Below are 16,125 nucleotides of genomic sequence, written 5' to 3'. Positions count from 1 at the left end.
CTGGGACTACAGGCGCCCGCCACCTCGCCCGGCTAGTTTTTTGTATTTTTTAGTAGAGACGGGGTTTCACCACGTTAGTCAGGATGGTCTCGATCTCCTGACCTCGTGATCTGCCCATCTCGGCCTCCCAAAGTGCTAGGATTACAGGCTTGAGCCACCGCGCCCAGCCCTTTTTTTTTTAATTTTTTTATTTTTATTTTTTTTTTGAGATGGAGTCTCACTCTGTCACCCAGTCTGGAGTGTAGTGGTGCGATCTCGGCTCACTGCAACCTCTGCCTCCCGGGTTCAAGTGATTCTCTTGTCTCAGCCTCCCGAGTAGCTGGGATTACAGGCACCTACCACCACACTCAGCCAATTTTTGTATTTTTTTTTAGAGGAGATGGAGTTTCGTCATGTTGGCCAGGCTGGTCTCGAACGCCTGACCTTGTGATCTGCCTTCCTCGGCCTCCCAAAGTGCTGGGATTACAGGCATGAGCCACCACGCCTGGCCTGGTCTTCTTTTTTAAAAATGAAAGATTGCGGCCGGGCGTGGTGGTTCATGCCTGTAATCCCAGCACTTTGGGAGGCGGAGGCGGGTGGATCACGAGGTCAGGACATGGAGACCATCCTGGCCAACATGGTGAAACCCTGTCTCTACTGAAAATACAAAAATTAGCCGGGCTTGGTAGTGTGCGCCTGTAGTCCCAGCTACTCTGGAGGCCGAGGCAGGAGAGTCACTTGAACTTGGGAGGTGGAAGTTGCAGTGAGCCGAGATCACACCACTGCCCTCCAGCCTGGGTGACAGAACAACACTCCATCTCTAAATAAATAAATGAATAATAAAAATAAAAGATTGTGATGAGTGTATTCTCAAGTGAGGAACTTTAAGTTTGTTTTACATACATTCATTCACTCATCTATCAACAGGTGCTTAGTAACTTTTTTTATTATGCTATTCTAGGCATTGCATTAAGATAGTGGTTCTCAAACTTTTGAGGCACAAGACTCCCTTACACTCATAAGAATTGTTGAGGCTCCATAAGAGGTTGTGCCTACATGGGCTATATGTATTTATATTTACCATATTAGAAATTAAAACTGAGACTTTAAAAATATTTATCTGTTTAGAAATCATAAAACCATGACTTGTTAACATAAATTGCATATTTTATGAAAGATAATTTTTCAAAACAAAAAATTAGGGAGAAGAGTGGCTTTGCTTTACATTTTCGCAATCTCTTCAATGTCCGATTTAAGAAAAGTTGGATTCTCACACCTGCTTCTGCTCAATCTGTTGCAATATATTGCTTTTGCTGAAGTACATGAAGAAAATGTAGTTTCACACAGATACATACTTGGAAAGGGAGGAGTATTTTAATAGCCTTTGGAATAATTGTGGATATTCTTGATTCTACATCAAAACCCAACAAGTGGAAGTTTCCTGAAGGTTGGTTGCATTGTGGAATCTGAAACTGTTATCAGTAAACTTTTCAAAACTTGGTTACATTAAAATCCATTGGTCTATCTTGCACTTGGAATGAGCCTATAACCTATGCCTAATTTTTGTGGTACCATGCATTGGTCATTTGGAAAATGTTGGTTCACTGAGTTATACAGATCTTCCAAATGTTGACACATTTTACTATACAGTATCAAAAAATCGCATTTGTTAATGTCACCACCAATCTCACCAAGAAAAGCTTATGGTGTTGGATATAAGTTTTTCGAAATTCAGATTTTCACTTGAATGTTATAACTGGCAACAAATGCTATCACTTTTTGTCCTTGAAGTGACAAGGTCATTCGATTCGCTTTTCATAAAATTTCTGCCAAATACCCAAGGCTGAATAAACATAGTTTGTCTGTTGTTCTTCCAGGAAAAGATGTAGAAAAATAAGCTGAAAGTTTTATTTCCCACTGAAGGAATTGAGACTTTATAAATAAGAGAAAAGTTTCTTGAGCAAGACAATAACATAATTAAAGAAATATATTAAGGAAATTAATATGATGATGGTAAACAGGGTGAATTTCAGTGAGAAGATTGAGATTTCTGGGTGGGGATACAAGCTAATAACTGCACTAAACCAAAATTATATTGGCTGTTTAAAAAAACAGAAAATTATAGTGTGTCCATGGGTGTTTTATTACTCCCATAACTTACACAAACATTATATACATGTGTTCTACTATACTATGAAATATTAATATGAGAAATAAAATGATATGGCATGCAACTCCTATAATATACCTTTACCATTTATATGAGTAAACTTTCCTAACATGAGTTAAAGTAATTACTAGCATGAAATTTCCTTCCCTAGGTACCTCATCTGTCTAAAATAAATTGACTTGGAATTTTCAAAAATGTCTCTTTCTAGCCCAGTGATTTATCATCAGAAAAACATTATTCATAGTTACACTTCATGTGACAATCACCTTAAGTGTTAATTTAAAATTTTTACAGATGACTTTATGATAAATGATATTTTATAAAGTAGTAAATCCATGCCCTCATATGTTGATAATTTTATAAAATTTTAAAATTATGTTTTACTTTACAGGTTATATTATCACTGAAATACCATCACTTTCACAGGATGCCATGACTACCTTACAGCAAATAGAATTAATTAAAAACTTAAATTTGAAACCTGATATTATAATCAATATAAAGGTAAGGATATTAATTGTTTTGCTAGTAGAGTAAACCATTGTTTTTGATAGTAGTTAAATTCAAGGAATGCTTTAAACATTTTTAAGTAGTTATGGAGATAGTAACTTATGCATCAATCGCAGGAACTGAGTCATACTTTCTCATCGTTCTGTCCTCTTGCTCCTACAGCTCCATCCACATGAGATACCTTCTTGCCTCTTCACCAGGCTTCATCATAGCCATCCTTTGAAAGTCAGTTAAGACATCATCTCTTTAGAACTTTCCCTGACAACTACCCTGCTCCACTACCTCTCTTTCTTTCTCTCCCTTCCATACCTTACTTATCATAAGAGAGTTAAATCTCTCTCTGATGACCATTCGTGGTGCTTTTCCCTCCCTATCATGTTACTCACCTTACTACATTATAATTATCCATTTTCCTCCTAGTCTCTGTCTTACTTGAAGGTAGGAACCATGTCTTGTTCATATAAATATCAACCAGTATACTATGTGGTACCTAGTGGCACCTAGTAAGTTTACTAATAAAATGAAAGAATAGACACATGGCATGAATGTATGAATGTTAAAGAACACTACTATATTAATTATGAGTTAAGGCTGGGTCCTGTTCCTAATTCTCTCTTTTATTGTTAGAATTTGGTCAATCACATCTAGAAGTCTTGATTTCCTTTTTACAAAGATGACAATAGCTGCCTCATGGGGTTGTGATAACAATTTAGTAAGGTGGTATCTTCTTGTTTATGTCAAAATGAATGATAACCTTTGTATCCATACTTTGCCAGGGTTTATGACAGCTCAAATAAATGAGATGGTTGTCAGCTCAGATGCTGGGACCCAGTGGAGTGTCAGGGTCAGCTGTGTGAGAGAGGTGGCCTTGCAGTTCTGAGTGTGGTGTAATCTGCAGCCCCAGCCACCACTCATGGCCAGGGCTCAGTCACAATTGCGAGTGAACTTGAGAATGTCACACATGTGAATGTGGACATAAAAGAGAGAAAACCACATATAAAACTAAACCACATATAAAAACTAAACTGAGGAAAAGACAGATTCAATAGGAAATTAAGATCTAATTGAGAGAGAGCACACAGATATACAGGCCAGAAGACCCCAATGGTTACTAAGTTTGGGTCATAAATTTGGTTCTAGGTTTGATGAACTAAAGTAAAAGGGGAAATGTGACCAGTTAAAAAATTCACATTGTCCATGAGAAGACAAGTCATTCCTCAGGCAAAACAAGATTGCCATTGTGAATGACAGAAATACCTTAGATGGGTCTTAATGTAAGAGACTGCTTAATGTAGTGAATAAAGTCCTTAACCCCATTCATGTTATAAGTGTGATTGTGAAGTGTCCTATGGCAATTTCTACAGGGTAAGCAGAGTATCACCAGAGGGCGTAATGTGAGACAGAATTCAGTGCAACACACACTTTTTGGATAGTTTGGCCTTATTGGGGAATAAACCTGGAATTTCTAGAGCAGAGGCTCTTACCCCGAGATCCATGAATCCCTAAGCATTCATGCACCTCTTGAAATTATACATAAAACTTTATGCCTATATGAACTTTTCTGATGCAAAAATCTATGGTTTTCATCATATTCTAAAGGATTCTGTGCTACCAAAAACCTGGTTAAAGTCTAGCAATCTACTAGAGCAGTAGTTATCAGAGAGTGGTCCCAGAGCAACAGCAACCGGAAGCTTGGTAGAAACGCAAATTTTCAGGCCCTGCCCTAGAACTAAGAACCAGAATCTGTCAGATGGAGCCCAGCTATTGGTGTTGCAAAGCCCTCCAGGTGACACTGAGCACTTCTGCTCTGAGGCATATGCTTCAGGCTCACACTTTCATTAGTCACTTCCTACAAATGAGAATGGGAGACAGCTGAAGGAGATAGTCCTTGTTAAGGTCCTAGAAGGTGGGTATCCTGGATTGTAAAACAGATGTTTTAAAAAAATTACCTGAGTAGGTTGAAAATTTTTGTGAAAAATTAGGAAGCCTAACAAAAGTCCTACCTCAATAATTACCCATCCCATCTCCACCTAGAGATGGCATGAAGAAATCAGAAAATGAGCAATGAAGGTTCCAACGTTCCTGGCTTCCTTCGTTTCTCAATGTGTGGTACATGAACTGCCGGCATCAAAATCACTGAGGATGCTTGTTGAAGAATCCAAGCCTCACTCCAAACTTAATAAATGACAAGAGGAGCTGTGATCAATTTAATAAGCTCCCCAGATAGAGTTACATGCTCATGTATCAGAATCACTGCCTCAGAAAACCATCCAGATTTTTTTTTATCTTGAAAAACATTCAGAGCACAATTTACGGCCTCAAACCATCATTATCATTAATAATGCACCATAGACCATGGACTACAATCAGAAGGCCTGGTTCCAAGTTGCAGTTCCTCCATGTGACATTGTTATCTGAGATTGGTCTCTCAGTCTGCCAGAGCTGTACTTCTCTGACCTGCAGAATGGCTTTAATCATAATTTGGATTGCTTATCTTATAGGGTTAGTTGAGAATTCAGTAAAATCGCACATGTGAAAGCAATTTGGAACAAGAAACTTGTAGACTTTGGTTTTGGCTTTTTTACTACCTTGATTCGGTTTTCTCATTTACAAAATATAAATGTTAAACTAGAAAGATGATCTTTCAGGTCCCATTTATGACTGGCATTGTATAAAATACCTCACCCATAAAGCTGTAAGTCATAGTAAATATTACAAATAAACAATATTTTTAATTGGAAATATGTGGCTATTCCCCCCATTTTGTTCCATTCTTAAACTTTTCAAGCTAATCATAGAATTCTGTGTACCTTTGCAGAGTTAACTGATTTTCTATTCCCTTTCTCTACTCTTTCTACTTTTCCAATCCTCTTTCCTCATCTTAAGACTTGTAATACTTTTCCACCTGTATTAATTTTGGACAAATAAAAACATATAGCATAAAATTAGTGTCTGAGCCTCTCTTGGCATGTAATGAAACCTGATGCAAAATGCCAGTCACAACATTGCATTTGCTTAGGTTTTAAGGGAATTTTTTGGTTTATGTACTGTACAGTATATTCAATAAATACACATGGAATTAAAAGCATATTCAAAATGTTTTAAGTGATTTAATAATGTTGTTTCTTAGTGTCCTGACTATGATTTGTGCCAGAGAATTTCTGGGCAAAGACAGCACAATAATACGGGATACATATACAGTAGAGACCAGTGGGATCCTGAAGTCATTGAGAATCAGAGGAAAAAGAAGAAAGAAACCCAAAAGGACAGAAAAGGAGAAGAGGAGGAAGAGGAGGAAGAGCAAGAAGAAGAAGAGGTAATATCTCAATAGGTAACTACCATATACTATACTTTTAAAAATTGCTATAATTAAATTAAATGATGGTATAGGTAATAGGAAATAGCAGATGCTACACATTTTCTTTACATTTTTATTGAGTTTGGAGGAAATAAGCAAAAGTCTTTCATGTTTTCAAGGATTATGAGATGATAATCTTGAAGTCAAGTTCAGCCTTCCTGTCAGTGTAGATGTGTCTCTACATTTCTGATGTTCTGACACCAAGTGTGCTTCATTTCATAACGATGGAGTTATTGGTCACCTACTATGTGTCAAGCACTAGGCAAGGTAGAATAAGAAGTTAGAGCATTTCTTAGTCTGTTTTCTGTTACCTACAGCAGAATACCTGAAACTGGGTAATTTATAAAGAATGACTTTTTTTTTTTATTTTAAGCTTCGGGGGTACATGTTCAGATTTGTTGTATGGATATATTGTGTGATGCTGAGGTCTGGGCTTACACTGAACCCATCACCAAAATAGGGAACACAGTACACAACAAGGATTTTTTCAACCCTTCCCTTTCTCCCTCCCTTTCCTTTTTTGGAGTCCTCAGTGTCTATTGTTCCCATCTTCATGTCTATGTATACCCTGTGTTTAACTCCCACTTACATGTGAGAACGTGAAGTATTTGGTTTTCTGTTTCTGATAATGGCCTCCAACTGCATCCATGTTACTGCAAAGGACATGATTTTGTTCTTTTTTATGGCTGTGTAGTATTCCATGGTGTATGTGTACCACATTTTCTTTATCCAGTCCTCTACTGATGGGCACCTAGATTGATTCCATGTCTTTGCTGTTGTGAACAGTGTGCGATAAATATGAGAGTGTAAGTGTCTTTTTAGTAGAACAATTTATTTTCCTTTGGGTATATGACCTGTAATGGGATTGCTGAGTTGAATAATTCAGTTTTCAATTATTTGAGAAATCTTCAAACTGCTTTCAACAGGGAATGAACTAATTTACAACTCCACCAACAGTGTTTGAGCATTCCCTTAAGAAAAGGAATTTATTTCTTATAGTTATGGAGGCTGAGAAGTCTAAAGTTGAGGAGTCGCATCTGGTGCGGGCCTTCTTGCAGGTGGAGACTCTCTGCAGAGTCCCGAGGTGGTGGCGCATCACATGGTGAGGCGGCTTAGTGTGCTAGCTCAGGTCTCTCTTCCTCTTCATATAAGACCACCAGTCTTACTCGCATAATAACCAATTAATCCATTAACCCATTAATCCATGAATGGATTAATCCTTCATGGGCCCTCATGACTCAGTCACCTTTTAAAGACCCTACCTCTCAATACTGCTACATTGGGGACGGAATTTCAGCATGAGCTTTGAAAGAGACAAACATTTAAACCATATCAGAGCAATAAAGGACTAAATATAATGTGGGGAGCAAAGTAAACCAGGCATCATTCAATTTGTGAAGCTAACACAACCCTGATTTCAAACTCTGACAAAGAGAGAATGTGAAAAGAAATATGTAGCCCAATTTCACATGTACACATTGTTATGACAATTCTAAAGTAAATACTACTAAATATAAGCAATAGGGCATCAAAATAATATTTTTATCTTCTAAGGTTTTGGGCTAAAAGAGAATCTTTTACCATGACTTGACAAGAAAAATTGATATTAAGAAATGTATTAATAGGTGATGGTCTGGATATGACCCACTAGGGTGGGAAGGGCCATAGTTGGCCAATACCTGCCCTAGTGAAATATGCCTGTGATTGATTATTTCTATTAGGGCCTAGATGCTGTGAAGTCAGATGTTAATTTATAGATAGACACATTGCAAATTGTTTCTCCAGTAGAAAAAGATAACCCCCAAAAGTTACAGCTTTATTGTCCTATGGGACATTAAGCAGCCTTGTATCTAACTTTGCAATATTATTTCAGAGATAAGAACTACTTTCACCTTGCCATTCTACTGGTCCCCTAATTAATGGGTTAGATAAATCTTTGAAATGGGTATTCAATTTTTAAAAAGTGTTAACATAATAAAGCCCATTTAAAAACATAATCTCACCCATGTAAATAAGGCGTTAGATAGTAACCAGCATGAATTCCAGATTTTTTCAAATAAAGGAAAGCCTCATAGCAAGTAGGAATAAAGTGTGCCACTTTAGCATAAATAAAACATAACATCTGAAATCAAAGCCAATGTAGCCCTCAAATGGTGAGATACAGGGGTCACAACTCACTTAATTTTAGGGGTCAGGTAGGTTATATCCATTGGTGATATCGGCCATGGATTACATAATTGGGAAGAGGGAGGATTGGGGTAGGCTAACACTGCATTGTGCAGTATGATAGCCACTAGCCTCACATGGCTATTTAAATTGAAATTAATTAAAATTACATTAAGTTTAAAATTTAGTTACTTAGTATCTCTAGCCACATTTCAAGTGCTCATTGGCCAAGTATGGCTGTGGACAGTGGAGCTATGGAACGTCTCCATTTCTGCAGAAAGTTTCATGCTCTTCAGAGGACAACTGCCTCTTGGCTCCAGCCCAGCCAACTGTTGCCATGTGGAAATGCTGGCCCATTTTTACCAGGGAGGCCATTTTTTCCAGGGAAGCCAAAAACACGTTTTAAAATAGATGGGAGTGGCAATTAGTCTGAAATGTTTACAACACAATGCTGGCCAGTGCTGTGGGAGATGATCAGTTTATATCCTTAGACTAGACTCAGCCTCTGGGGTCTGGTTTGCATGATCTCTGCCTAGTGACACAGCCATGTTCAGAAGTTAGATGAGCAGACCTGCTACCTGCTGAGATCGATGGCCAACATGAAGGTGTATTCATCCTACATACACACAAATCGAAGCACTGTCCTCGAATTGCTACAACAGCATTGTAAATGTTCTCTTGGCTTTTGTTCTCCTCAACCCTCCCTATCCCATTCCACTTGTTACAGAAGCCAGACTCATTTAAAAATGTATATAAATAACCCTCAGTGACTTTCCATTGCCTTTAGATTAAAATCCAAACACCCTCATGTGGCTTACAAAGCCATGAACCCAGCCTCTCTGATCTCAATTCTGCCTACTCATTGTATTCCAGCCACATTAGCCTTCTAGCTAGTCGTCTTCAACTGTGCTAAGCTCATTTCAGCTTCACGCCTTTGCATTTACTGTTTCCTCTCTCCTCTGCCTACAACACTCTTCAATTCATCTTCACATGGCTATTCCTTCTACTCATCCTGGTCTCACCCCAGGTATTACATCCTCAGAGACCCTCCAGCAAGCAACTCTCTAACCTAGCGCTGTGCAATAGAAATGTACTGCTAGTCATAAGTGATTTTAAATGTGCTAGTAGTCATGCTTTTTAAAAGCAAAAAGAAACAAGTGAAAGTCATTTGAATAATGTATTTTATTTAATTGAATATATCCAAAAATTTTATTTCAACTTATAATCAATATAAACAAGTGAAAGCCATTTGAATAATATAGTTTATTTAATTAAATATATCAAAAAAATTTATTTCAACTTATAATCAACATAAACATTCTGAGAATGACATGTTCTATTTTCATCTAAGTTTTTGAAATCTGGTATGTATTTTATATTTACAGCACATTCCAATCGCACTTGCCAAATTTCAAGTGCTCAATGGGGAAACGTGGCTAATAACTTCCATGCTGAATAGCATAAGTCTAGCCCCTTGCTCTGTTTTATTTTCCTCATAGCACTTATCACTTTCTGAAATTATGTTACTTTTTTACTTGCTTATTATCTGTCTGCCCCACTGAATGAAAACTCTATGCAGCAGGGACTGTCTCCAGTGCCTGATAGTGGGTACTTAATACAAAGCTGTGTAATCACGAATGAATGAATGCCAGCGTGCTAGCAAAGCCCTCTGCTAGGGAGAAAAGAATGGTAGCATCTTTCGGAAAAGATGTGTATTGAGCCACTTTGAAATGTATAACCTTTGGTCCAGTAATTCTACTTGTAGGAATTATTCTAAGGGAAAATATTAGCCATATAAAGATTTATTTACAAAGCTACTTATTGCAATATTATTTGTAATTGTGAAAAGCCTGAAATATTGTTGTCCAACTATAGAGTAATTAAATAATTGTACATTCAAGGAAATTAATATATTATTTGACCATTAAAATAATCCTTAAAACAGGTTATAAAATGGCTTATATAGAGAATATGGCTCAAGTAAAATATGTATATGTATACATTGATAAAAATGGGAAAGAATGAATAATTAGCATCATAAATATGATATGGAACACTGTTGCCTCTGCCTTAAAATGTTCTTTCTCTAGAAACTTGTGTGGCAGTTCTCTCTCCCTCATTTCCTTCAGATTTCAACTCAAATTCCATTTCTTCAGATAACCCTTTCATGACCACTTGACGTAAATAGCATCTTCTCCCACCACTCTTCATCCATGCTACCCTGCTTTATTTTTCTTTCTAGTACTTACCACCACCTAATATGTTATATGTTTATTTGTGTACTTGTTTATGCTGCCTTCCTCAACTGCAGTGTGTGTGAGTGCTATGAGCCCAGGGTGTTAGTTGGTTTCGTTCACTGTTCTATCCCAAATCCTTAGAACAGCACCTGATGCATAGAAGACACTCAATAAATACTTGAATGAATGAACTACAAGCTCAGGTGTTCACAGGAAATCTAATTTCTCTATTTTGTCTCTAAAAATCTGATGTTCTTCCCCTACTTGTCCCTACTTATTGGGGAGCAAACAGACATGAGAAAATATCCAGGTTAATTTAAAGCTTTATTCCATCTGATGAAGACCCCCTAGGAGTCTTCCACGCTCTTAAATAAAAATCCTTAATCTCTAATCATCCCCTACCCCTGCTTCTGACCCCAAAATGGTATCTAGGTGTAAGGAGTAGGGAATATGGCTTGTAAATTGAATAGTCGTTGACCTAAAGATATTTGAAATCTCTTCTTTTCCATTTAGGCATTTATTGCCGAAATGCAGATGGTGGCTGAAATTCTTCATCATCTAGTTCAGAGGCCTGAAGATTATTTGGAAAACGTTGAAAACATTGTTAAGCTTTATAAGGAAACAATTCTCCAAACTTTAGAAGTAAGAACAAAATATATCACTGAAAATGAATATTGATATTTGTGTTTCATCACAGGTTAAATAGCTTTCACATGTCTTCATCCCCATGTATTATTATCTGTCTGATTCTCCCCTTGAACTTTGTAGAAAGCTGTTAGAAAAAGGCTTCCATCCCAAAGACTGTTTTCGCAGAACAATATTATTTTACTCTTACAAAGCAACTCTGTTACTGCAAAGTGACAAATGAACTGCATTTTTCAAAAGCCAGTGGGGAAATTCCTTTATGGATAGGGGTTGGAAAATTCATGTTAAAAGACTATGTTACAAAAGCATTTTCAATCTGTAAGTTATAGCTTTATCAAAACAAATGTACACTTCAGGTACACCTTTTGTTTAAAAGGTAGAATTTGTGATGCTGATTGGTCTATGGTTATCCCATTATATGTAAACTTGGTAAGACCATTATATAATATAATAGGAAGGATTTAATTAAAATAGTATTCTAAAAGTATGATGACTGAGATTACAAGTATGTGAAAAGCATATTTTATATGGTAAAAAGTCCAGGTAAGACTCTACCAAATATAATCATTTGTGTTAGAGATTTAGTCAGCAAACATTTATGGCACTTGCACATTTAGCCAGACACTATGCTAAGCAACAGAACTATGAAGACAAATAAGACACAGTCCTCCAATTGCCTGTTCCCATATGATAGAGAAACGAAAGAATGTGTTTCATGCTGTCTCACAATGTTTATATTATTTTAAAGATAAATGAGTGGATTATTTTCATTCTCAGCATCCATCCCCCAAAATGGGAACCACACTTAATTGCTTTCATATGTATGACTTCTATTCCTCCCCACCTCTCCTGTCACTGGCTTATACACGTAGCTTCTGAAGCGTGAAGTACATGACTATCAATAACATCCTTTCTTCCTTCAATAAAAGCATCCTGACTACTCCTTAAGTGGCTGGCACTGGGTATGAAATAAAGCCAAATTAGAATCAGATTCAGAAATTAGAAAATTGTATTTACGGGGGGGAAATGCAGAGGTTATCTTTTTAGTACAAGCACCAGGTTATATTTCCTCACATTGCTGGTGCCCAGTGCAGTGCCCAAAGTCTGGCAAGCAGTAAATGCTTAACAAATGTTGATCAACACAGATGACAAGATACAAAGGAAAAAGAATGATAGCTTCAATTTCATTAAATATACAACTTCCAGAAATTAAATAGATAAAACCACACTCAAACTAAAAGACAATAAACTGGAAAAATATTCACATTAACTATGATGAAAGATTTAAAGCTTTGATATATTAAAAGGTCATAGAAATGATTTTTTAAAAGCCTGTAAGTTCACTCTGTCCTGAGATAAATGGACAACAAATATGAGCAATTAACAAAAATGAAGAGTGGTAAGCCTGTAGAAAAAATGTTCAGCTTCACTGATAATAAAGAAATGCTAACCTAAGTAATGAAATATCATATCCATGATCAAAATTTAAAAGTTGAACAGGTAGTAAAAATTCCTAATGCTAGCAAGGGTATAGTAAAGAACTCTTATACCCCAAATATGAATTTGTACGGCCATCCTTTGACAGGTTGTCCACAAAAACACCCAGAAGTAGAAAAGATCTAGGCCCTGCAGCAAAATGTAGATAAGAATTCATTGCCCTAGTGCAACAAAGCAGAATTTCAAAGCCAAGAACCTAGACTTTAGGCCTAGATGATACTTGCTGAATAGCCAAGCAATTGCCTTATATGTTGAGGGAGGAGAGCCATAAAGTGTAAGACCCTACAATTCTAATCTCCTCTGACCTGGCTGAGATGTTACTTCGCTTTTAGACCAAGACCACTAAAGTTCAGTGTATCTCCAAGAGATACAAGGAAAGCAAGCAGGAGCAAACTGAGCTGCATCACTTTCTGGTATACATTCTGCCCACTGCTTCAGGGCTAAGCCAGCACCACGTCCCCATTTGGGCCTGTCTTTGAAACTGCACTCAGCTCCTGGTGCAGGTATCCATTTCCTTAAGAGTGTTGATACTCTGCAACTTAGTAGTTCACTCTTAAGATTGAATCTAGCTTAAGGAAACAGTAAAAAATATAGAACAGGCTGGGCGCGGTGGCTCATGCCTGTAATCCTAGCTCTTTGGGAGGCCGAGGGGGGTGGATTACCTGAGCTCGGGAGTTTGAGACCAGCCTGGGCAACATGGTGAAACCCCATCTCTACTAAAATCCAAAAAACAGCCGGGCATGATGGTGCACACCTGTAATCCCAGCTACTCGGGAGGCTGAGGCGGGAGAATTGCTTGAACCCAGGAGACAGAGGTTGCAGTAAGCTGAGATTGCGCCTCCAGCCTGGACGACAGAGCAAGACTCTGTCTCAAAAAAGAAAGAGAGAAAGAAAGAAAGAAATATATATGTGTAAAACAATGTGATGTGAAGCCTTGTTCAAAACATGATTATTTATGGGTAAGTGAATAATGCTGGTATAATCTGTTGTCAGTCTAGAGGAAAACATGTAGAATCTAACCTTGCACAATATTGTGAAAAACAAAAAACACTGGATAATTAAAGAGATGATTTGGTTCAAACTTGCAATAAGGAGAATGTTCATTAATAAGGACCTTCTAAAAGAAATGGAAGCGAGCTGGATTTTAATGGAAGCAGATAAACAAGGGAGCCATCCTTGAGTCATGAGAAAAGATGGAGACAGACTTTATCTGAGTCCTTGAGGAAGGATGGAGGTGGGTCTTATTTCTCAACCATCCCTACTTTCCAGGAACACAGAGCTCAGAATTCAACACTGTTGATGTACAAAAATAAAATCCAGTAGATATTGGATTTTAATATTAAAAATAAAAACAAATAGTAGAATAAAATTTAGAAGAATATTAATAGAATCTTGAGATAAAGAAAATCTAATTTAGGCTGCGTGTGGTGGCTCATGCCTATAATCCCAACACTTGAGAGGCCAAGGCGGGCAGATCGCTTGAGCCCAAGAGTTCAAGACCAGACTGGGCATCATGGCAAAAACCATGGTGAAACCCTGTCTCCACAAGAAAGAAGGAGAGAAAGAGAAAAATAGAGAGAGAGAGAGAGAGAAGAAAATCTAATTTAAACAAGAAAGGAAGTCTACAAGTAATGAAAATATATATTGATTATTAAAATATTTTATCTTGCTGACGATGCCATAAATACATTCAAAAGATAAATCATGGTAAGGTAAAATATTTGCAATCCACATGCCAGATAAGGGTTAAAAACTTTCCATGAGTGTCAGAGAAAAGAAACAATCCGATAGAAAAATGCATAGAGGTTATGATAAGGCAGTTTACAGAGATGCATATCTGAATGCTGAACCTCGCCACAGGAATAAAAAGTAAAATAAACTGATTCCATCTTTTAACTCAATTTGGCAGAAATTTAAAAGCTAAAATAGCCAATGGTGGCAAGAAGAAATGAACCTTCTCATACATTGCTGGTTAGGGCTTTGAATTGCCACCACCTTTGGAAAACCAACTGGCTATACCTACGTATATTAATATTAAAACCTACTTTTGCCAGGCATGGTGGCTCACGCCTGTAATCCCAATACTTAGGGAGGCTGAGATGGGTGGATCACCTGAAGTCAAGAGTTCGAGACCAGCCTGGCCAACATGGTGAAACCTCCTCTCTACTAAAAATACAAAAATCAGCTGGGCCTGGTGGTGGGCGCCTATAATCCCGGCTACTCGGGAGGCTGAGGCAGGAGACTCGCTTGAGCCAGGGGGGCAGAGGTTGCAGTGAGCCAAGATCGCGCCACTGCAGTCCAGCCTGGGCAACAGTGAAACTCCATGTCAAAAAAAAAACAAAAAAAAAACCCTACTTTTAAAAATCTGGCCCATATATCCAATATATGAGGATATACCAAAGGATGCATGTTCTCTGTTACTGAACATTTATATGTGTGCGTATATTTATATCAATGAGGTGAATGCTTATGTAAAGAAACCCACCAGGTTGGGCGGGCAGCATGGAGGAGTAGGGAGAAGTTGTGTTAACTGTTTCTATGTACTTTTTTGCATTCCTTCACTGGTTACAGTTAGTACATGTTATTTTGGTAATTATTAAAGAAGAAAGTAATTTTTAAAACTTCCATAAAAAGAAATGCTTGAAAATAACTAATAAAGTATTATAACATACCTAAATGTCAAACAGCAGAGGAATATTAAATAGTGCTATATCCACAGTACATAATCTTATAAAACCACTAAAATGTTACATTGACAGTGATCTTATAAAAAGTATAGGGGAAGGTTAGTTATAATGTTAAGTGAAAAAGTAAGCTCCATTATGATTTTGAACTTGCAAAACAATTTTTCATGGCCTGAAAGATGGGAGGAAAACAGTAATAGTAGTTACCTTTGGGGGCTGGATGAGAGATCAATTTCTACTTTTCTGGGTTTAAAAAAAAATTCCATAAGAAAAAAAGTGTCTTAAAATAATAAAAATACGTTGCATCTTTTTTTTTCTGGCTTGAAATTCTTTTTTTTTTTTTAATTATACTTTAAGTTCTAGGGTACTTAAAGTACCCTAGAGGCAGCTCTTTAGTGGACACTGAAGAAGCCAAAACAAAGTCAGAAAATGTCCTCCACAATCAAGTTGCTAAAGTTGATAAAGATGGTAACAAAGTGAATTGCTAATCCCACATTTGTGGATCTCATTTTCATTTGTTTCATATTTGATTATGTTTATATTTATGCTTAAAATTACCCCCAAAATTGGAAACTTCAGGAGGAAAAAAGCTAAATTTTTCCTTGTGGATGTAACCTGAAAAACTATAGAAAAGAAGTCAATTTACTAGAATAAAGAAGAAAACATATAAATGCGGAGTCAGATACAATTAGAGCCCAAAGAAAAATGTTTGAATGTTTCCAATGTTATCATTATCATATCATAAATTCTTTTTTCTTTTTTATTTTTTATTATACTTTTAAGTTCTAGGGTACATGTGCACAACATGCAGGTTTGTTACATATGTATACATGTGCCATGTTGGTGTGCTGCACCCATTAACTCGTCATTTACATTAGG

At 37.1% G+C, this 16,125-nt stretch overlaps 1 protein-coding gene across 1 annotated transcript in view; it reads left to right on the top strand.

The window, feature by feature from the left end:
• AK9 (adenylate kinase 9) overlaps positions 1-16,125 on the top strand; it is a 183,559-nt gene that overhangs the window by 18,939 nt on the left and 148,495 nt on the right. The window contains exons 6-8 of the mRNA XM_011975968.1: positions 2,541-2,653; positions 5,790-5,975; positions 10,934-11,062. Of these exons, the coding sequence (XP_011831358.1) occupies positions 2,541-2,653; positions 5,790-5,975; positions 10,934-11,062 (428 nt within the window). The remainder of the gene's footprint in view (positions 1-2,540; positions 2,654-5,789; positions 5,976-10,933; positions 11,063-16,125) is intronic.

This window comes from Mandrillus leucophaeus, unplaced genomic scaffold (genome assembly GCF_000951045.1).
Source record: "Mandrillus leucophaeus isolate KB7577 unplaced genomic scaffold, Mleu.le_1.0 Scaffold160, whole genome shotgun sequence".
NCBI classification, from domain to species: domain Eukaryota; kingdom Metazoa; phylum Chordata; class Mammalia; order Primates; family Cercopithecidae; genus Mandrillus; species Mandrillus leucophaeus.
Note: the sequence above shows the minus strand (reverse complement) of the source record. Positions and strands in the feature narration are given on the sequence as shown.